This window comes from Chelonoidis abingdonii, chromosome 24 (genome assembly GCF_003597395.2).
Source record: "Chelonoidis abingdonii isolate Lonesome George chromosome 24, CheloAbing_2.0, whole genome shotgun sequence".
NCBI classification, from domain to species: domain Eukaryota; kingdom Metazoa; phylum Chordata; order Testudines; family Testudinidae; genus Chelonoidis; species Chelonoidis abingdonii.
In genome coordinates this window covers 17,174,864-17,196,819 of record NC_133792.1, presented here as the reverse complement: position 1 = coordinate 17,196,819, position 21,956 = coordinate 17,174,864, and the positions used below count along the sequence as shown (strand labels likewise).

Sequence of the window (21,956 nt, the reverse complement as noted above, 5' to 3'; positions counted from 1 at the left end):
AGTGAGATGGGATATGGCAGGGAGGTTCCGCAGGAGGACACCATATGGGTTGCTAATAATCGGTTGGCAAAGGAGGGGATCATTCATCATCAGCCCAGATTCATGTGATCTCTGAAATAGGGATGGAGATGATATGAGACAGGAAGGAGGGAGGGGGGTGCGTAGCACTTCATAAGTAGTCTACCAAGGTGTTAATGGGAGCAATTTAATAAAAAATTTTGCTATACCAGAGAAGGTTCTTTAACGTCTGATCTTTTGGCTGTATCCAGGTGTCCCTCCCTTGCAGCTTCTACGGTATCATGTGAAAAAAAAATAACTAAACTTGCAAACTCATCCAATTAGAAATGGACAAGAGTACACAAGCTCATTCTGAATTATCTAAGTGTGTACCATCTCACGCATGATCTAGTACCATATCAATATATTTTAGAAGTGAACCAAAGTTCTCCCTCTGCTCTTCTTCACAAATTCTAGGTTTGAGCTGCCACATGTATCAGCGCATTTGATACTATGAGGACTTACTCGAGCGAATAAAATTGATTGATATATCTCTTTAACTCAAAGTGCCATCGTCTAGGGATTAAAAAAAATAATCCTAGCACTGCCCACATTGACACTGTGCCCGTGAGAGAGTGGCATGGTGCTTAGCCTTGCTCAGAGCAGGTTTGCTCCAAAGGGCACAATCACCTTCTTTCTCCTGGGAGCAATTTGGTGCGTGAATGCATGGTGTGTTGCAGGCACATTAGGGGCACCAAGTAGTTAGGAGCCAGATGTTTCCAGGGCAGACAAAGCCTCAAAGTGGCTCCGTGAGGCCTATGACACAGTCGTTTAAAATCAGTACGGCAGATCCTCTCCTGGGTTGTGCAAATGCTTTGGTAAAAAGGAGTCATATGTGTCACACTCCAGCTGCATCCGTGCCAGATTCCTGCTGAGGGCATGAGGAAGCAGCCGGAGCCGGAGAGCAAACTGCCACCACAGCTGTGGGCACGTAAGGTCCAAAAGGAATCTGCTCTGCAAACTAGGGTGTTTACCCAAGTCCTCAGCCAGTTAGCTCCTGAGGTGATGAATGCTGTGAGCAGCCGTAAGGCTCACCTAGCAGAGCATACGACCTCGCTCCCAGCCTGTCCGACGTGCTTTGCCTTTCACAGTCAGGGTGGGTCTAGGCCATAGGTGTGGCAAAGTTCACTGTACCTGAGCAGCTTCCTCCTTAGTGGGATTGCGTGAACCTGGTGTGAGTTTCCGTGAGCAAGGAATGCAGGACTGGCCTGAGTCAGAGCACGGGGACTCTCCTAGGCTGGCCCCTGCTCACAAACTGCCCACCTAATTCTTGTGACAGCCATCAGTATCAACAGGGATATCAAACAAGAGGTTTGGGCTACCACTGCCCTCTCTAGAGAGCTTGCAGCTCCCAGCTTCTTAAGGCTGCTCCAGTTCATGGCTGTCACCAACAATCTCCGCAATTCCTTCTTCCTCACACTCATTCCTGTGGGAGCAATTGGGTGCGCTATGGACAAGAACCAAGGTATCTGTACATTTTCCTTTAAAATGTTCCATGAGCTGTGTCATGTCTAATCTTGTTTAGATTTTGAAAAAAATACAGCAGGTGTGGGGTTTACAGGCAGACTGGGTGTTTTAAATGTGAAGAAGAAACTTAAAAGATATTAAATACTTGAGACAAACTAATGTGCTATTGACTTAGATAAATCTGGATTAATTCCACTGGCTCGCGTAGATCTGATTTACGCTGGGGTAGTTGAGCTCAGAATTAGGCCCTTACTGGATTTTATACAAGAACAATATTTGTGCCATTGTTTTGAAGAAACTGAATCAAATTTACATCTGAGAAAGAGGGAAGTCTTAGCTCCACGTTCATTTTTTTTTTTTATATTCTCCATTTTCTCTCTCTCTCATCTTTCTTCTCCACATATTCCCCTTGCTCTCAACCACTTTCTTTATTTATCCACAGAGGAATGGGATCAACAAATACTTTTGAGATGTAGTTTATTCATGTATTGTAGGCCAAGGGTTATTTTTTTTCTCCTTATGGGCCAAATTTTTCCCCTTTACAGCAAAGCAATAACTGACTGAAGTAGAATGCAGCCCTACATGTTAACCTCAGTAATGTCACACCAGTGTACTGAGCGAGATAATTTGTTCCTCTGCATTTTACCTGCACATATTTATGTACATGTTAATATAGGACTCAATCCTGACCCACTAAAAACAATGGAAGTTCAGTCAGTGCAGGATGGGGCCCATACTTTTTGATCTATTTGGGGAATATGGAAGATTGTCCATAAGAATATTATATAATATACTGCACTGGCTTTCACATGTAAAAAGCACTTTTATTTTGCTCTCTCCATTATCTGAGTTGGTCTGTATATTTACAAATAATTTTTGGGGAAAATCTAATACACAAGTCCCAGGCTCTGAGCTGGATTTCAAGCTTTCTTTGCATTCATCTAGAACGTGGCAGAAATCCACCATTTGTGAATGTAATTCTATGGCAGTGACAGTCTAAATCTCCAGCTTGATTGTGCAATTCCTAGTAAGTAAGCCTGGTCAAGTCAGTGGAACTGCTTTCACTAGGACTACTTTCATGAGTAAGGGGTTCTAGACCTTCCATACCTCCCTTTCTTTCCTCTGTAGACTACAGATTTCATGACCCTTTCTTCAAAGAAATGTCAGAAACCAACAGGTTTTCCTGAAGCTGGGTTCCTTCTGGAGAAGAGCATCTTATGAAAAAGAGCAATTTCTGTTTAAGAAATAGCCCCTACCACTAAAACGTTTCAATCTTTTGATAATGTATGTGATCCAAATCTGCATTGTCCAGAATCTTTCGTAAGACAGAATACTCTCTCCGTGTTTCTCTTACCCTCCTTTTGAAGGCTTAAATTACCATGGAGAATTTCATGGAGCTAACCTTAGAATTGCCCTCAGGGATTGTTCCCTGATATCACATGCTTTGCGGAAATTAAGTGGAGTGCTTGTAAGACTTTTTTTTTTTTTTTTTTATCCCGAACTTTTTACTGTACAGTCCTGGCTCCAAATCTTGCAGTCATTGGTAGATGAGTGGGGTCTTGCACCTCCCTTTGAAATTCAGTTTATATCGAGCAGGTTTCTTTCTTTAAAAGAACAGGGCGTTGTCCAGATGTATCTATAGTGTCAGACTGCGTGATCTGAATCGAGTTGCCTAAAAACGTTGAGGAACTGGTAGCTGCTTCCATTGTTGTTGCTGAAAGAGCACTGGCCTATGGTTTATTTTGCCTTTTGGAGTACTCTGGGAAGTATTTTCAGGGGACATGTCAGGGACAGTTGTAGAGCTGCATATGATGTGACCTTAAACAGATTTTAGTTGCAAATTGGAGCTAGTCAAAGAAGGGGCTTTCCTAGCAGCGGTTCCCTTCTGTTGCAGCATTAGATCCACCGGCAGTGTTGATGGATCCAGGCCTGTCCAATGAATGCTACTCATTTAACCAGCTTGTATGGGTTGCTGGTGAGTGCTGAGCCCCATTAGCTTTTGAGCAGTCCCATTATCCATTGGCTTGGCTGTGGTGTGTTAACTTCAAAGGAATAAAGGGGCCCAGAGAGCCAAAGGTGTTAATACGACCCTGTCACTATACAGACACTAAATTGTTGCGCATGATTTAGGATTTCTGAATACAGAGACCTTGGCCTGCTTAGCTCCATCACAACCAATGCCATTAAAAATTATCTTTTCTTAAAGATACAGTAAAAAGTAAAATCAGTTGAAGCATTTAAAATGTAATGTATTAATTAATGCTTTTATTTAACCAATTTTCCTTCCTCCCTTTACCATTAGCTGTAGCTGGGGTTTTTGTAAGGAAAACTTTCTCTTTGATAGTCTTTTATATGATATTAATGATCATAATAACTGTCATTTTTGGAGAAAAGAGCAAAAGTTAGTTCAGAGGGGCTAGAGCTGCTGTTATTGTTAACGTCTGATCTCGTTTCTTTAAACACAAAACAGGTCTCCATGTTGGTTTTCATCTGCAGTCCAAAGAACATTGGCACAGATCCTTATCTTATCACCTACTCTGAGATCTGTCAGACATACATCATTGGCTGTTTAAGTCATTGCTTGTAGCTGTCTCTCTGGTCAAAGGCTCACAGTATTGTTGCAAAAAAAAAATATGCAGTCTTGGCAGGCTCAGCTACACATTTATTAAACAAAAGCAATGAGAGAGGCAGGAAAGAGAAGAAATAAGGTGCGGAAGGAAAAGGACACAGGCAGGAGAGGTGACAGCAGGAACCCACATCTCTCATTCCACGTGGTGTTCAGGATTTATTTGAAGCTGGTGGAGGTGGGGATGTTATATGGTTCCCTCTTTCTGGCCCAGTCTGGTCAGGACATCTCGCAGAATCAGGAGGATAAAGGCTCAGCAGTGTCACAGTGGAACCAGGGCCCCCAGGAAGTAGTGGGGGTGGCAGCCATGATGGTAAAGCTTGTTCCTTTCACTCCAGCTGTCCTTAGGGTTTTGTTTGGTTCATTAGTTCCTGGTTCCTTCCTCCTGATTTACCAGTCATGGTCTTAACACAGCCCTTGGCTGGCACTGGACCTTTCGGTTTGGACTAATTCAGTCTGACTCCCAGTTTTCTATCCACATTCATTGCTATTGATGATTGTGACATTTTATGACTTTTCACTCACTTTCCAACAGCTGAGCTCACAAGTGGAACAGGCCCCATTTCTTACAATATCCCTCTTTTATGAACTAATTCTGCTTCACATCAGACATTGCTTAATAAAACAGACAGAGCTGCTGTAATCTGCTCTCTAAATGTTTAGAAACATGCCAGCTCTTATTACTCCTTTCGGTGTATGTCCAGAATGGTTTAAAAAAAAAAAGGGGGAGGGGGAGGTGTGACGGGGGAACCATCTTTTTCCTCTTTTTGCCACCTGCACACTTAAAACTGCACATTTACACAAATCAAGAACATTCGGTACACAAGGGGTTAAACTAACTTGCTTGGAACATTATTTACCCCTTCTGGCATTTTGACCGAAGTATGTTGCGGTCTTTTAAAAAGAAGCAACAACATAATTTGGTGGAGGAGGGGGCAGATGACTATTTTTGCTTTCATGAACCATTTACCAACACCCCAAAGTGGGGGAAAAGTACACAGGCATTTTTGTCCAGGGACAGATTTTGCCCGACCTGTTTTACCGCCAGCTTTTGGGAGGACATGGTCATTGTGACCTTGTAGCTTGTCATGGAGAGGTGACCCCGCAACACTAGCACTGTGCTGTTGCACATGCAAAACACAACAAGGCACATTGACATCTACAACAAAATAATCACAAAAATTACAAGAAGTTTGTTGCCGGCAAAAGCCCCTTACTTCAGGTGGATTGACTCTTAATTCACAGTCACAGCCATGAATCAAGTGGGCATTCTGTTAACGAGAAATAATCCATGATGACATTTTAGCAAAAGTTTGCTTTAGCAGATAAACCTTCAACTATTTAAAACACTTCATTTTTACAACTTTTGTTTTTTCTTTAAAATGCCTTCACATAAAACCATCAAAGTTATTATCAATTACAAAAACTACAAACCTCCAGAAAAAGAAAAAGAAACACAACAAAATATTTGTTAAAAGGTTAAAATATAATCTGAAAACATTTATTAAGCACTCTTATTTTTCTAAACATGAGCATTAACAATTTGCTTTCCATCGTTAGCACAAATTAGCTTAATATGTTCAAAGATTTTAAAGCAAGTATTTGTTTTTTAACAGCAATTTTGAAAACTGTTTGTTTGCTAAGCTAATCAGCTGTGATGATGTATGTTTACCCTAGACTCTTGGGTGACCCATCAAATTACATTCATTTTATCACTGTACAACCCTAAAGAGTTGAACATGATTCAGAGTTTTGAGTACAGAGACCTCAGCCTACTTAGTCCTGTGGCAACAACCACACTACAACATTTTATAACCTTTTATTAAGATGAAGACTGCGCTTTTTACAAGGCAACCCTCCTGTCTGAGTCGTTTAGATGGTAATAACTTTCCTTTTTGGGGAAAAGAGACATATACAGTCAGTTAGGATGGCCTACAGCTGCTATTGTTAAAGTTCAATGTTTCTTTAAACACAAACACAAACAGGGAGAGAAAAGAACAGCAAAAATAGAAAATACACCTTCTATTTCTGGTGCTTTCACTTGCAGCCTCACTGCTACAGAAACATGGGCACAGCCCATGGTCTTATCAGCAAATCTGAGATATGTCAAATTTGTATCAGCAGTGGGCTGTTTCAGGCATTGCTTTTAGTTGCCTCTCTAGTCACTGGCTCTCCACAGTGGTGCAAGAGATCTAGTCTTTGCTGGCTAAGCTAGACATTTATTAATCAAAAGGCAGAGAGTGAGAGAGAGAGAAGAAAAGGAAGCTATAAGGTGGGAAAGGGAAATGACACAACGGAGGAGTGACAGCAGAAATCCAAGACTCATATTCTAGATGCTGTTCAGGTCTTAGCTGAAGCCAACAAAGGGGGTTGAGAGGTGTCATAGGTCCCTCTCTCTGGCTCATTCTGGTCAGGACATTTCTCGGTACCAGGATGATAAAGGCCCCTTTGTGTCCCAGTGGATCCCAGAATATGATGGGGATGGCAATCATGATGGTAAAGCTTGCTCCTACCAATCCACTTGTCTGCACCCTGGCACCATGATTCCCCTCCAAATTCTCTTTGAGAACTCCAAAAGGGAGTGGTGGGTGGAATAGCCTATTGCCTAAGTATTTTGTCCACCTATTAGGCCTAATTTTCAACAGATCATTTGGTCCATCAGTTTCCAGTTCCTTTTCCTTTTGTCTACCAGTCATAATTTTAACCATCCTTTTTGTCTAGACTAATTCACTCTATCTTTACTATTGGTTCAGTTTATAAGCAATTTTAGATAATAGGCTGAGTTGGATTTTTGTTATCTGTTATATTTGTTAGAGTTGCCCAACACAACAGACACTTTCATGACCACACAGAATAATCAACCACTTGGCTGGCTAGTTCTTCACATTTCTAATGGTCTGTGGCCTGTGTGTTCTGTATTTCCTTATGCCTAAGACCCTAGAGGAGGTGAAGATCTTACAGCTAATCATTGAACTGGAAGTCTGGGTTTTGTTCCTAGCTATGTCAAAGATTTGCTGCATGAACTTGGGCAAGTATCTTCCACTACTAGAGCTGTATCTAAAAATAGAATCTGTGAAATGTGTATATATTGGTGTGTGTGTGTAGGGGTAGATCCTGCACCACTGAAGTCAATGGTACTTTTGCCATTCATGTCAATGAGTGAAGGGTCAGGCCTATATCGAGTATATATACATGTCACCATCTAGTAGCATGTGAGCATAGTAGAAATTGGTGTATAGTTTATAAGTCCCTAGGTTTAATCAAGCTGTTGTTATGTGCTGCAAATGGCTTCCAGTATGCAGCTCTTAAATTTGCCTCTCTGCACCTCAATTCCTCCATTTGCAAAATAGTCATAAAGATATTGACAGAAGTTCACGGCCACATTGGGCTTCACAGTTTTCACTACACTACACAGCAGGAGTGCTTGAAACTTCACTGCAGCAGTTTACAGAGACCTTCACTGCACCAGCTCCTCCAAAAGAACATGATCCTACTGCTTAACCCAAAGGAGAATTCTCCCTAGTGGCAGTATAGCACCCATGACAACTGGAGGAGTTCTGATTCCATTCAGTAAAAGGCAGTGGCAACACACACACTAACCAGTCCATTACAATACCTACCCATTTCATGGGGCTATTGTGAGGTTTATATTGTGGGTGTCTGGAAGGAGACTGGAATTAGCAATGTGTGAACCAATTTTTTTCCCCCATGGGTTGTAACCCGGTTTTCACCCTTACCACACAGCATGCCAAAAGGAACTGGATTGGCAGTCAATGATACTGCTTTGAACTATGCGTACCAATCTCTTGCACATCTCCTTTATTCCAGGGAAAACAGGAGGGATCAAAGGCTATTTTACAAAGCACCATGTTTACGTCATGGGTTGCCTCACGCTGCTGTGCTTCAGTTGTGGGTACTTTTGGTAAGTGGATTGTTTTGCTAAGCATGAATCTCCATCGCTCCACTCCTAAGGTGGCTATTGTTACAAAAGACTTTACCCAAATACATATGAATCTTTAGAAATGCACATCTGTGGTGCAAATCCAGCTACTTACAGGTGCAACAGATTCCCCCAGCTTTGTGTTAGGCTGGCGGGGGGGGCCATAAGTGAGGGAACAGACTCTTCTGTCACATTTGTGCAGTCCTAGTGACATCAGTGGGGCTGCCACAGCATGACTAAAAGTACATTTAGCACAAACTGTATAAATCATTTTCTTTTAAAACCATTGCATACCTTCCTCTGCTTATCTTATAGCAGTTGCCAATTTGCATAGCACATTTGCTGTTTTAAAAATACAGTGACTCAGATTCCAAAAAAAATTGTTTTGGATCAAACAAAGTGTTTTATTTTCAGTTTCAGGTCATTTTGTGTGGTTTTAATCTTTTTTTTTTTTATAATAAAAATTAGCTAAATTTTAAAACAAAGCAGCATTTGACACAGAAGTTGAAGTGTTATCATGTAACAATCATACAGACAGAAATGCTGTTGACCATAAGGTGGGGTAGGCAACCTCTGCCATGCGTGCCAAAGGCAGCACATGAGCTGATTTTCAGTGACACTCACATTGCCTGGCTCTGGATTTGAATTTAATTTTAAATGAAGCTTCTTAAACATTTTAAAAACGTTATTTACATTACATGCAACAATAGTTTAGTTATATATTAAAGACTTAAAGAAAGAGACCTTCTAAAAATGTTAAAATGTATTACTGGCACGCGAAACCTTAAATTAGAGTGAATAAATGAAGACTCTGCACACCACTTCTGAAAGGCTGCCGACCTCTGCGTAAGATCCTCACAAGCTTGGTTAGTAACACAGTACATCTGTTTTGACATATAACTCTTTTCAATTATTGTTTAGTTTGGCATTCCAGTGGTGATTTAATCTGTAAGCTCCTGGATTCAGAGACCATGAGAGATCACTGAGTGCACTCTCAGAGCATGACTGATAATAATAGGAAACTGCTTTGCTTCACCTACCACAGCATTCTAGCAACTTTTGCATTTTCTTCCTTTGTTTGACTGGTTTGGTTCTATCATGAGGATAAACTGCTGGGTCTGGTTGGTTGTTGTGTGGTTTGTGTCTTTAAAGACGCCTAGATATTGGACTAGATTTTTAGTGTAAAGTTTTTGTTATTTAGATCTCCATCTTTGACATGACATTTGGATTTATTGCAGGAATACGTACAAATTTACCTATCTGGATACACCAATCAAGATCTGCAACACAATGAGGTAACTATTCCCTGTTGGACTTGCCTGGATTTTGTGAGCATCTGAGGTCTCTCAATTACAGCTCTGGAAATCAGTTCCACTTTGCTGAGATTCCTAACCACTTCTATTTTAGTTTTGACTTGCTACCAAATTTCAAATGAAAACTCAATTGAAACTAGCAGTGGCTACTCAGAGGCAGGTGGAGGGGGAGAGCACTGCTCCAGTGCTTACCTTCTTCTGAATTAGATACATTAAGGGACCAGGTCCTCAGCTGGTATAAGTCAGGGTACTCCACTGACTACATTGGAGCTATCTGTGCTTGCTGAGGATTTCTCCTAGGATCTCTATACATTTCTGTAAACTGGCTCTTTTGCCTAGGTATTTTGTCCACCTATTAGGCCTAATTTCCAACAGATCATTTCATATGTTCACATCATCTACCAACTTCCTAATGACACCAGCAGCCACAGATAAACAGCTGAGTCTCACCTGTTGTCTGATCTTGGCACAAAATCACAAACTGGCTGCCATGTTAGTAAGAACTGGGCAAAGAAATGTGAGCCTTGATTACCTGATCTGAGCTTGCAATGGAATACAGAAGCAGGGGAGAGTTGCATGGTTCGGGGTTTAGTTATGGATGTTCTGTGCAGGCCTATTCCCCCATTTTCTCTCTCATCTGCACTGGATCTATGGCACTATTTGGGCTTGCATCCAAAGGTGTAATTAATTGCTTTCTGAAAACACTGCCTGCCTTTCCTTCTCTTATGAGGGATGTCTCATTTATGGGCCATCTTTAAAAGCCTCATTTCCTCCTGCCAGCCAGTCCTGTCTGTGTCCCCCTCTCTCCCCCCTCAGCCTCACACTCACTCATGGTCTCCCAGCATCTCTTATGCCTCTCAGCCTTCAAACAGTTCATTCTCAGTTGTTACCACTCAAAAAGGCAATGAAATGAAAAGAGTTAGTGCTCAATTAAGAAGCAGCTATTCAATATGTGTGCACCCACCCTTTATATAAACTAATTTGTATGGCACCATATAGCCTATGCATTGAATGAGCCAGGGGTCCTGTGGAAAAAATAGTATGTGATCATGTAATTAAAGACTGTAACCCAAGGCATATGCACTATGGGGCAGAATTAAGGTTTCAAAGCAACCTTCATTCTGGCATTTTGTGACTTTTGAGTGTTTGATTTTGCAACCTTCATGTTCTCTTCATATGTGGTTGGTTTTTTTGTGTTTGTAATACAGGATAGTTTAGAGCATAACTACTGCACAGAATAAAATAGTAATTACAAGGAATAATCTCTTAGTTTTGCCATTATAATTGGTACTGGTCTTTAAATGATGCCTATCAGTTGCAGAGCAGAATTTGATTCAGTAAGATTACACAGGTAAAAGTACTCTACTTCCAGGTAATTAGAGGGACAATGAGAGAACCCCATCCACCCAAATGTCACCAGGTAATTTCAGAGAAACTTGACCTACCTATTGACATAGAGTGGGAGATTAACACCTCTGGTAATGATGTCATGCCATATGGCAATGTGAAATAAATGGCAGTGGACCTGCCAGTCAGTATTGCTTTTGTGGTGAAAAAAACCTCTTTTTCTCCCTGCTCTCCCCCAACCAACAAAAAAGGACAGGACTTGGATGAGGCACAGGAAATAGAACAACCACAGTGGAATTTTTTATTCCTTTGTTAAATATTTGAATGGAGTTAATCTTGAAATTACTGGTAACTGGCTATTTTGTTCTATGCTGTGTTTTAAAAAAAACAACCAAACATTATATGTGACAGGCTTTCTTTCCGTAGCAGTAATACTCAGGACTTGGATGACTTTCACAAAATAGAGCTGCCAACGTGGGACCTTTTGTTAATTCCACTTACTGCCTGTTTCATGATCCTGCAAACACTAACTTGAGCGGCCTTTATTCATAGCGCCCATTCACTTCAGTGGGACTGCTTGTGTGAATAATGAGTATTCATGTATAGGTTTGCAGGTCTGTCTTCCTTGGACTTGTATTACTTTTAAACCAGTTATGCTCTAACAATGTTATACTTTTGGTAAACTAAACTTCCAGTGTTTTCTTTCTATTAGAAAACAAACATGATATGATCACACTGATTTTCAAGATGCAAAGATATTAAGACAGAACTTTTTCTTGAATATTTAGATGCTGGGAAACATGAATTAATTCAATGATTTCTTGGATTAGTTACTTTCTATTGAATGCTGTCTTTTTGTAAGCCAAACTTCCATTGTTCTTTCTCTATAGCAACCATATCCTGGAGGATTTACTACAAATTGAATTACCAAGGTAAAATTTTTTATTATGGCTTGGCTACACTTGCAAGTTAGAGTTCATTAAAGCAGCTCCCGACCTGGCCACATTGGCAAGGCACGTAGAGCACTTCGACTCCTCAGCTAGAGTGCTCCTGGTACTCCACCTTGGTGAGTGGAATAATATTTGCTGCACCTTGGCCACAATGCCCAGGCATCAGTGTGAACAAGGTGTTGCATTACTGCGCTCTTATCGGCCTCAGGAAACATCTTGTAATCCCCTTAAGTCAAGTGGCCGCTCTTGGCATTGTTTTTGAATCTTTGCAGGAATGTGGATATGCCCTTTCAAAGCTCCGTTTCTGACAGTAGTCATGCTTATCTGTTCTGAGACAAAGCAACAATTACTGCGGAATGCTGTGTGTGAGAGAGAGAGGCAGTGCATCCCAAAAACCCACACTCTCTCCCTCCAAATATGCACAACACACTCCCTGTCATAATCCACCCCCTATTTGAAAAGCATGTTACCGTCACTAGCATGCTGGGATAGCTGCCCATAATGCACTGCTCTCAATGCCACTGCAAGTGCTGCAAATGTGGCCATGCCAGTGCGCTTGAAGCTGTCAGTGTGGACAGACTACAGCGCTTTCCCTACTGTGCTGTCCAAAGGCTGGTTTAACTCAAAGTGCTCTACATCTGCAAGTGTAGCCATGCCCTAAGTTTCTTTTATGTGTTTGAGCTGCTTTCAGAAGAGCTCTCGCATTCCTGAAGGATGATGATCTATGCTTGTGGAACTCCAGTACTATGTCTTAGCATTGTATTTGTGTGTTATGAATCATCAATACAGCATGATGACACTGAGATTTAGACAAGCTCAGATGTTACCTATCTTTGAAAGCTCTCAGCAGTGATCTCATGGATTTCCCCACTCCCCCCCGCACCAAAGATGTTCACATTGCTTGGGTTACACCAGTCTGCACCTCAATTCTGACCTCCAGGAAACTCTACTATTCAAGTTCTGAGCCACACACACTGCTCTATCAATGTTCCACATTCCCTACCTGCAAAACTTTTCTACTCCAATCCTGCATGCTCACATCACTTTGCTAATGCATCTCATTCCTGACTTTTAATGTCTCCCTCTGAGCCTCTCATGAGCATAGATTGTCAATCAAGCCACACTGCATAGAGGTTTTGTGATGTGAACCAATATTAGGGACTAGAGAGAGACCACTAAACTTATGTTCATATGTGACCTGAACCAGGATTTAAACTCAAGTCACCAGAGGTACAGTAAAGCTAAAACCTTTTCCTTTGGAGTTCTGAGTATTGGTCACTGAGTTCTTAATGGAGCTGACTGGTGGGAATCTTTTATCTGTTTGTAAACTCACGAAGGATTTTTTTTAAAAGAGCTATGGAAATCTTTCCTTAACTTGAAATCATTTTTGTTTTCCTACCTTTCTTTTAGAATGATTTATACAAAGCCACAGATTCTAAAGCCATCGTAAGTAAAACTAAAAATAAGTGTTTTGTTATATATAAGATATAATTAAAGTTTATAGACGAAAATCTGACCAAGAAATTTCCTTAAGGATTTGAACTCGTCTTGCTCTGTGTTAAGTTATGCATACAAAATCTCAGAAACACTTGGGTCTTTATACAAAGTACAAGCCAGAATGTTTTGTTCAGTTACAAACTTCATCCATGCTGGGTAGATGCTAGTGCAGTGCAAAAGAAAGTTAGTCACCTTGCAGTAACTGAGGTTCTTTGAGATATATGTCCTTGTGTGTGCTCCACTCTAGGTGATGGAGAGTCCTGGCACTGTTGATCGGAGATCTTCGGTAGCAGTGCCTGGTCAGGATGCATGCACCCAGTTGGTATCTTCCGTCTAGTTGGAATCTTCCTGAGCGCATGTGTCCCACACCCTCCTCAGTTCCTTCTCTACCATGCAGGAATCATGCTAGTACTCCAAAGTAGAGGGGAGGAGGGCGGGGAGTGGAACACCCACAGGGGGACACATCTTGAAGAACCTCAGTTACTGAAAGGTGAGTACCTTTCTCTTCTTCTTTGAGTGCTGTCCTTGTGGGTACTCCACTCTACCTGAATGTGAAGCAGTACCCACTATGGTTGGTGGCATTTTGGAGTTGTGTGAGGGACAACGGTAGACAGTACTGTATGGCCAACTATGGAGTCTGCTGTGGTATCCCGTGTGATAGCATAATATTTGGGAAATGTGTGGTCAGATGTCCATGTGTCTGCCTTGCATATGTCTGTAACAGGTACGTTGTGGAGGAAGGCAATGGATGTTGACATTGCTCTAGTAAAATGAGTCCTAACACCCTCTGGTGGTTGAACATTCTGGGTCTGATAGCAGGATCTGATGCAGACCGAGATCCCCTTGGAAAGTCTTTGCTTAGAGATAGCATCACCCTTTGATCTCTTGGTAGCAGAAACAAATAGCCTAGGGGATTTACGAAATGGTTTAGTTCTGTCAAGATAGAATGCAAGAGCCCATCGGACATATGTAATGTAGCTTTCTGTGGAGTCATCTGAGGCTTGGGATGGAATATAGGTAAGTGTATTGACTAGTTAAGGTGGAAGGTAGACACCACCTTGGGAGAGGAATTTGGGGCGGGTTTGCATAGTAAGCTTGTGTTTAGAGAAAATGGTGTAGGAGGGTAGGCCGTCAGGGTGCTTATTTCACCAACCCTTCTTGTTGACATTATGGCAACAGAGAAAGCTACTTTCATAGACATGTGGAGCAGGGATGAAGTGACCAGGGGCTCGAAAGAAAGTTTCATAAGAGCGTGGAGAACTAGGTTGAGATTCCAGGGGGCTACTGGTGAATGAATCTCAGGGTAGAGATTTTGCAAGACTGTGAGGAAGAGTTTGATGGTGGGGTGAGCAAAAGTGAATAGCCGTCCAGAGTGTCATGGAAGGTGGTAAGGGCTGCAAGGTGTACTCTGATAGAAGTGAGTGAAAGCCCATCCTGTTTTAGTTTGAAAAGATGGTCTAAGATGTCAGAGAGGGTTGCAGCCTGGAGTATTAGGCATCTGTGGAAGCACCAATGGAGAAGCATTTCCACTTTTGCAGGTTAGTGTTAGGAGTGGAGTCCCTTCTACTGTGCAGGAAGACATGTTGGACCTGTTCCGAGCAGGCTAATTCGTGGGATTGAAACCACGGAGGAACCACACCATCTCAGATGGAGTTTTCAGAGCTGCAGATGAAGACGCCGACCACGGTTCTGGGAGAGGAGATCTGGTCTGTTGGGGAGAGTCCGGGGAGGACGGATGGACATGCGTAGCAGGTAAGGATAGCATGTCTGCTTGGGCCAAGCTGGGGGAATAAGTATGACTTGGGCCTTGTCCTCTGTGATGTTGCGTAGAACCTTGTGTATGAGTGTAATCAGTGGAAAAACGTACATAAGGGAGTTGTTCCAAGGAATGAGGAACACATCCCCTAGAGATGCATTTCCAAGTCCTGCTCTGCAGCAAAATAGATGGCATTTGCAGTTTTGAGGAGTGGCAAACAGTTCTATTGACAGAGTGCCCCAGTTGTAGGAGAGCTGTCGGAGTATCATGGGATGTAATTCCCATTCGTGTTCCTCGGAGAAGTGTCTGCTGAGTGTGTTGGCGGTAGTGTTGTGACATGTGAACAGGTAGGAAGCGGTGACTTTTATGTGATATATGCACCAATTCCATAGTTTAATGGCTGCTGTGCATGGGGAGTGAGATTGTGCTTCTCCCTGCCTGATGGCTCTGAGTTCTAGGAGATTGATGTGCAGATGTGTCTCTGATAGGGACCAGTGGCTCTGTGCCTTGTAGTCACCTAAGTGCGCTACACAATCTATCTGGGAAGCGTTCGCAGTCAGCATGAGTTCTGGGGAGTGTGGATGGAAGGGAACACCCATGCATAGGTTCTCTGTCCACCAATATAGGGAGGTCAATACATTTGGTGGTGGAGTCAGTGTTATGCAGAAACTACATCTGTGCAATTCGGCACTTATTGCATAATACAACAATCCATATTTTAAAACTAAAAGAGCATATCATGTGGTTAAATTAAAACACAAAGCCACTTTTCTTTTTTTTCTTTTTTTTTTGAGACATTAGGGTGTGCCTAGGCACACCCAGCACACACGGTAAGCACACCTGTGGCCCCATGTCTTGGGGTATGCATGGCTCCAGTGGGGTGGAGACACAGGCAGGGAGAACTCTGCCTGCTGCTGTGTGCCCTTCTCACTATCAGTGAAAGTAGCCAGATTAGGAGGTAAGAATAGCTGTTCAAACAGTGAGTGCTCAGTGTCTAGGAGCAAAGAGTCAGGCTTAGGGGCTAGAGATATCCTGCTCGTGCAGGAATTGTTGCTGCTCCCTAGACTGGTGTGCTACAGAGCGTGTGACTTTAGTTTCACTTTTGCAGGAGCCAAGAGCTGTTTGTGAGAGGCCCGCAGGGAGTCTGAATCTGCCCTGGGGTGGCAGGCTGTCAGAGCTGGGGGAACCGGTGCCGAGGAGAGCTCCCTGCTGTGGGAAGTTAGGTCCCAGCTTTTGAGCCCCCTGTGAGTTGTTTGTAAAGTGCAGGGGTGGTCAGAGTTGCCTGAGAGGAGACATTAGGGCTTCTTGCCGCTTCACGTGAGAAAGTGAAGCCGGCTCCTGGTTGGTTTTGGCCTGGTAGGGGAGTGTGAGGGAGAGGGGTTAGTGCCCTTCTCCATAGGCGGCTGCAGAGTTTCTTGCTGCTGCTCCAGAGAGGGTGAAGCCATGCTCCAAGTCGGTTCAGACTTGGCTGAGAAGTGTGAGAGAGAGGGTTTGCTACTGCCCATCTCCAGAGGTGGCTGCAGGGATTTCTACATGAGAAGCATTTTCAGCTGCAGGTCCCTGTCACGACGAGCCCTGGCTTTGAGGCTTGTGCAGTGGACACACTTGGCAGGGACATGTGTCTCACCGAGACACTTCAGACAACGTGAGTGGCCATCGGACCTTGGCATAAAGTCCTGACAAGAAGCACCTTTATTGAATCCTGAAGCCTCTGGCATTATTGCGCTAGTAATGCCAGGGGAGAGTGTCTCAGCAGGAGACAAACTTGAAGAAAGTGTGGTTTTTTTGGTTTATTTTTTAATTAAGTAACTATTCTAAAGGAAGGGAAACAACTGGGATGTTACTAACTAATTATTTATACGTTCTTTGTAATTGTTTCCTTCAGAAACCAGGGAGGAGGATGAGCACTGCCCCAAGTCCCGTCTTCAGCCAAGGACGGTTGAGAAGGAACTGAGGAGGATGCGGGACGCACGCACTCAGGAAGATTCCAATGAGATGGGAGAAACCAACTGAGCACGTATGTCCCGACCAGGCACTGCCACTGAAGATCTCCGATCAACTGTGCAGAGATGCACCATCACCTGGAGTGGAGCACCCACAGGGACAGCACTTGAAGAAACATTAACTAGTTGCAGGTTTCAGAGTGGTAGCCGTGTTAGTCTGTATTAGCAAAAACAACTAGGAGTACTTGTGCCTCCTTAGAGACTAACAAATGTATTAGTTGATCGGTCGCAGTAACCTGCTACATTATATAGCCTTACTGCACCATGGCTTGTGACTTCATGGAGTTGTATATTTCTTTACAGCTGTTAGTTATCTATTTTTGAACTTTAACACATGGCTCTGGTAGTGTCTTTCTATACGTAGGGAAGGCAACTGCCTCCGTCTTTCTTACTTCTATAGTGTGATTCTAAAGAAAACTTCTTCTTCCACAGGAGAAGTGACGTCCTTATGATGACTCCATGGTTTGCTCCAATAGTTTGGGAAGGGACCTATAACTTCGAGATCCTGAATGAGCAGTTCCGACAAAGGAATGTCACTGTTGGACTGACAGTGTTTGCTATCAAAAAGTGAGTATGGCTTAATTACAGAACTATGTTAGGTACGAAAGGTGATGTATAGCCAATGAGGAGATGGGGGGAACCTATTTTTTCCTATAGTGATGGTGTATCCCTCACTCTTGTTGGGTTTGAGCTGAATTCTGTAAGATGGTAGTGCCTCAGCTGGCCCCTCTACTTTTGAGAGGGTTTGATGGATTTTTTTCTAGAGGTTCCTTTGCTGGCCCTCTCCAGTACTTTAGCAGGATAAGGATCCTGAGTGCTGTTGGTCATAGTGCCCTGGCTGTTTCCCAGCCATTGATGTCAAACCACTGCCAGAGATCTTGGCTCATAGATGGCTATGTGGGGGGCAGCTCTTATAACACATTACACCTGCTGGTTATTTGCAGGTCAGTTGAAATAACAGGTAACGAGGCAGAACACCTTTGAAATGCAGCTGTACCTGGGCCATGCAGGCAAGTCATTTTGCTTGGATGGTACATGGAGCTGGAATGTGAGCATGCCAGAGAACACTCTCATTTTCACTGCAAGGCTGGCTAAATGGTAATATAGGCTCAATCCTGAGAGGTGCTGCGTGCCCTTATCTCTCACTGAAGTTAATGGAGTTAAAGATATTCAGTATCTCCCAGAAGATGACCAGTACCTTGCTTTGAAAGTCCCTAGAGCCACAGGTTCAAATTCAGTTTCAGACTAAAACAGATTATTTTTGTTAATGAGCATTGTCAATTCCTGCTTGCAACAAAACCTATTAGGTGGAGTCAAAATTATTTGTTACTACTTAATAGGAATCTTGTATCAATTGGCTATTTTCATAGGAGAGAGAAACAGACATTTACACGGCTTTGATCATCAAAGATGCTTTACAAACTGTGTAGGAATTGGTTCATCTTCCCCTCCATAAACAACAACAAAAGCTAAAATCCTAGATGCCTCTTGTGAGTCCAACTATGTCATCAGCCCCCTTCAGTTCTTTCACTGCCTCTTGTCTTTTTCCATGCTAAGTTCAGAATCTTCATCCTCACCTTCAAGATGCTTTACAGGTTTGCCCCTTCTTACACCTCCACCATTTCCCCCACCTACTCCCTCTTCTGTGCACCCGATGGCTCTCCCTGATCCTGTCACTTTGTTGCTCTCTGTGTCCCCTTCTTCCAGTCTTCTACCATAGTGCCTTTTATTTCTAAAAGAGAATTTCTCTCTTTTTTTTCTAGGTATGTAGTCTTCCTCAAGACATTTTTAGAAACTGCAGAGATGTACTTTATGGTTGGACATAGGGTGAACTATTACATTTTCACAGACAGACCAGAAGAAGTTCCTCAAGTTGCGCTCAAAGAAGGAAGGAACGTAGTGGTTCTACAAGTCCCAAACTCACCTAGGTGGCAAGAAATCTCTATGCGACGAATGGAAGTGCTCAGCTACTTCTCACAGCAGCGGTTCATTAATGAGGTCAGCTACCTTGTGTGTGTGGATGTAGACATGAAGTTTAATGACCAAGTTGGAGTGGAGATCCTGAGCGACTTGTTTGGCACACTACACCCAGGTTTCTACACCGCAGAGCGCCAGTCTTTCACGTATGAACGTCGACCTGCTTCTCAAGCTTATGTGCCCAGCGATGAGGGTGACTTCTACTATATGGGATCCATTTTTGGAGGAACAGTAATGGAGGTTTACAAGCTGACCAAGAAATGCCATGAAGCCATCATGGTGGATAAAGCCAATGGAATTGAGGCAATCTGGCAAGAAGAGAGTCACTTAAACAAGTATTTTCTTTACCACAAACCATCCAAAATACTTTCTCCAGAATACATGTGGGACGACAATCTAGGTAGGCCAGAGATCCTTAAGAAAAGAAGGTTTCTTGCTGTACGAAAGAATCATGCTGCAATCAGAAATAAATGAAGTTAATTTCAGTTCGCACTAAGCCCAGTCTAACGTAACTGATATTGTAGGTTTCCTTGGTTGATGAAAATATACAAACAATTGGTAAAGCTCCATAACTTTTTATGACATCCCCAGTAGTTCTGGATATGGGAATGGTTTGCAAGATGTTGCTGTGATGTCACTCTCCATATGTTTTATGGAAATACGCTAATGAGTGTGAATATAATGTAATTGGAATATGCTTCATGCAAAAGGTCTCTTGTAAGGTATCATTACAAATCTTATCTATGTGTTCATCCTATCTGTATGAATGTATCTGTAACGGGTTGGGATTCATCACCTGGCACCTCCCGCTGGTGACTCCAGGAATTAGCTCTGTCCAGCAGAGCGCCCCTGCCTGATGGTGTCCCATCCGTCATCTCGCCCTCTGTTGGCGTCTCCGGACCTGCATTGCTCTCTGCTCGGCGGCGTCCTCTTCAAGGCCACTGCCCTCCAGCAGTGCCCCTTAGTCCATCTGCACCCCGTTCTGGGGGTTGGTGATCAGCAGTCCTACACCCCCACCCACCCTGTCCAACCACACCCTCTGAGTCTAGTCCCTCTTGTCAGAGATCTGGCGTAGTCTATAATGGGCCGCTCCCTACGGCCAATGGCTGGGTGTACTGCAAGGGGGTGGGGGACCCAGGCCCACCCTCTACTCTGGATCCCAGCCTAGGAAGCCTCTGGCAGTACCCTCGCTGTCCTTCTTCTCTCCCCTCATCTGTCTGCTTCCCTGGGCCGCTTCCCCTACGGCCCTTTGCACCCTCTAGGCCCTTCCCTTCAGGGCCTGCAGCCTGACAGGCTACGGGCTAGAGCACCCTAGCCTCCCGGAGCTTGGCCAGCACTGCGCTGTCCGCAGTGCTAGTCTTCCTCCCTTGGAGACTGACCTTCCCCTCTCGAAGGCCTAGGACAGACTGACTGCTCCCTTCCTGGGCAGCCTTCTTATAGGGCTGAGCTTGGCTCTGATTGGCTGTCTCCAACCTGGGTCTGATTGGCTCATAATAAGCCCTCCTATAATTGGCTCCTGGTTTGCGCAGGCGCCCTGGCCTGCTGCAGCCCACGCTCTCAGGGAGTGGGGGAGTCCGCCCCACTACACAATCATTCTTGCATCTGAAGTTAGAAATATGAAGTATTACTCTGAAGTCCTACTGTAACTATGCAAAATGTGGGCCATTAATGGTGGATTGGAATCTTGATGGCTCCCATTAGCTAGGACAGTTGGTTGTTAATGACTGTGTTTACTCACAAACCTTCCTGGGTACAGGCAGGCCAATCCTGAAAGAATGGAGAATGAAGTCTTACAGTGATCATGTCACCTGGTACTGGAATCCATCTTAAACCTGGTTCTCTTCCATTTAGAAGGAGGGGTGGGGACCCAGAGAGACAAAGGATTCCTGCCTTGTGTCAAAGCTATAAAAGAGGGGGTGGAACAGAACAAGGGGGGTCCCAGTCATGTGAAATCCCCTGCTTTTCACCTAAGGATGCTCGCTGGCACTAACAAGGTCTGTACCAGGGGAATGGATTGGGCCCAGACTAGGAAGGAGTCTAGTGTGTGAAAGAGGCTTATTGGACCATCTCTGAGGGTGAGATTTACCTGTGTTCACTTTCTTAATGTAATAGGCTTAGACTTGCGTGTTTTGTTTTATTTTGCTTGGTAATTTACTTTGTTCTGTCTGTTATTACTTGAAACCACTTAAATCCTACTCTTCATACTTAATAAAATCACTTTTGTTTATTAATGAACCCAGAGTAAGTGATTAATACCTAGGGGAGCAAACAGCTATACATATCTCTCTATCTATCTGTGTTACAGAGGCTGGACAATTTATGAGTTTACCCTGTATAAGTTTTATACAGAGTAAAATGGATTTATTTGGAGTTTGGATTCCATTGGGAACTGGGTGTCTGGGTGCTGGACATAGATGACTTGCTGAGCAGTTTTTGGTTAAAGTCGTCAGCTTTGGGAGTGTGGACCAGACCTGGGTTTGTGTTGCAGCAGGCTAGTGTGTCTGGCTCAACAAGGCAGGGTTCTGGAGTCCCAAGCTGGCATGGAAAATGGGTTCAGAGGTAATTCCAGCCACCAGGTGACAGTCCCAAGGGGGTCTCTGTGACCAAACCCGTCACAGTTACCATAATGATAGTTTGCTGATTCCAACAATTTCCTATCCCAAAATACATTGGTATTTCTCTGGAATAGTGCTGTAGCAGCACTAGGTTGTTGGGGAAATCTAGAGACTTGTAGATTCAGATGCTTATTCAAACCTCTCTTGGCTGGACATCTGATGCAAAGAAGCTTTCATGAGACTTCCAGTGCTTCCTGGTTTTATTTGGGTCAGAACTGATGTGGAAACATAAGAGAGATTTTGGTATTTCTGTTTGTTACCAGAACCAAAATCTCTGTGTGGCTGTGTGTAAAAAATAAATAAATAAATAAATAAATAAATAAAATAAAACTGGATTTTTTGCTCTTCTAAAAAAAATTCTCTGGTTCAATTTGATTTTTCTAGGTGAGTTGGGCTGCCCCCAATCTG

The 21,956-nt window shown here is 43.2% G+C and overlaps 2 protein-coding genes across 10 annotated transcripts in view; both read left to right on the top strand.

Moving 5' to 3' along the window:
* LOC116817454 (histo-blood group ABO system transferase 2-like) overlaps nucleotides 1-19,685 on the top strand; it is a 52,835-nt gene extending 33,150 nt beyond the window's left edge. For 2 of the 9 annotated variants that reach the window (XM_075060435.1, XM_075060434.1), the window contains 6 exons: nucleotides 7,979-8,072; nucleotides 9,329-9,385; nucleotides 11,641-11,682; nucleotides 13,111-13,146; nucleotides 17,389-17,523; nucleotides 18,720-19,685. In XM_075060435.1, coding sequence (XP_074916536.1) covers nucleotides 7,979-8,072; nucleotides 9,329-9,385; nucleotides 11,641-11,682; nucleotides 13,111-13,146; nucleotides 17,389-17,523; nucleotides 18,720-19,407 — 1,052 coding nt within the window. In that variant the 3' untranslated portion in view covers nucleotides 19,408-19,685. Of the gene's footprint in view, nucleotides 1-1,040; nucleotides 1,060-1,083; nucleotides 1,523-7,978; nucleotides 8,073-9,328; nucleotides 9,386-11,640; nucleotides 11,683-13,110; nucleotides 13,147-14,815; nucleotides 14,950-15,761; nucleotides 16,198-16,838; nucleotides 17,262-17,388; nucleotides 17,524-18,719 lie in introns of those variants that run through there. The other 7 variants (XM_075060433.1, XM_032767603.2, XM_032767598.2 and 4 more) reach the window with 7 other exon arrangements.
* Nucleotides 1-21,956, top strand: part of LOC116823991 (histo-blood group ABO system transferase-like) — a 53,287-nt gene that overhangs the window by 20,736 nt on the left and 10,595 nt on the right.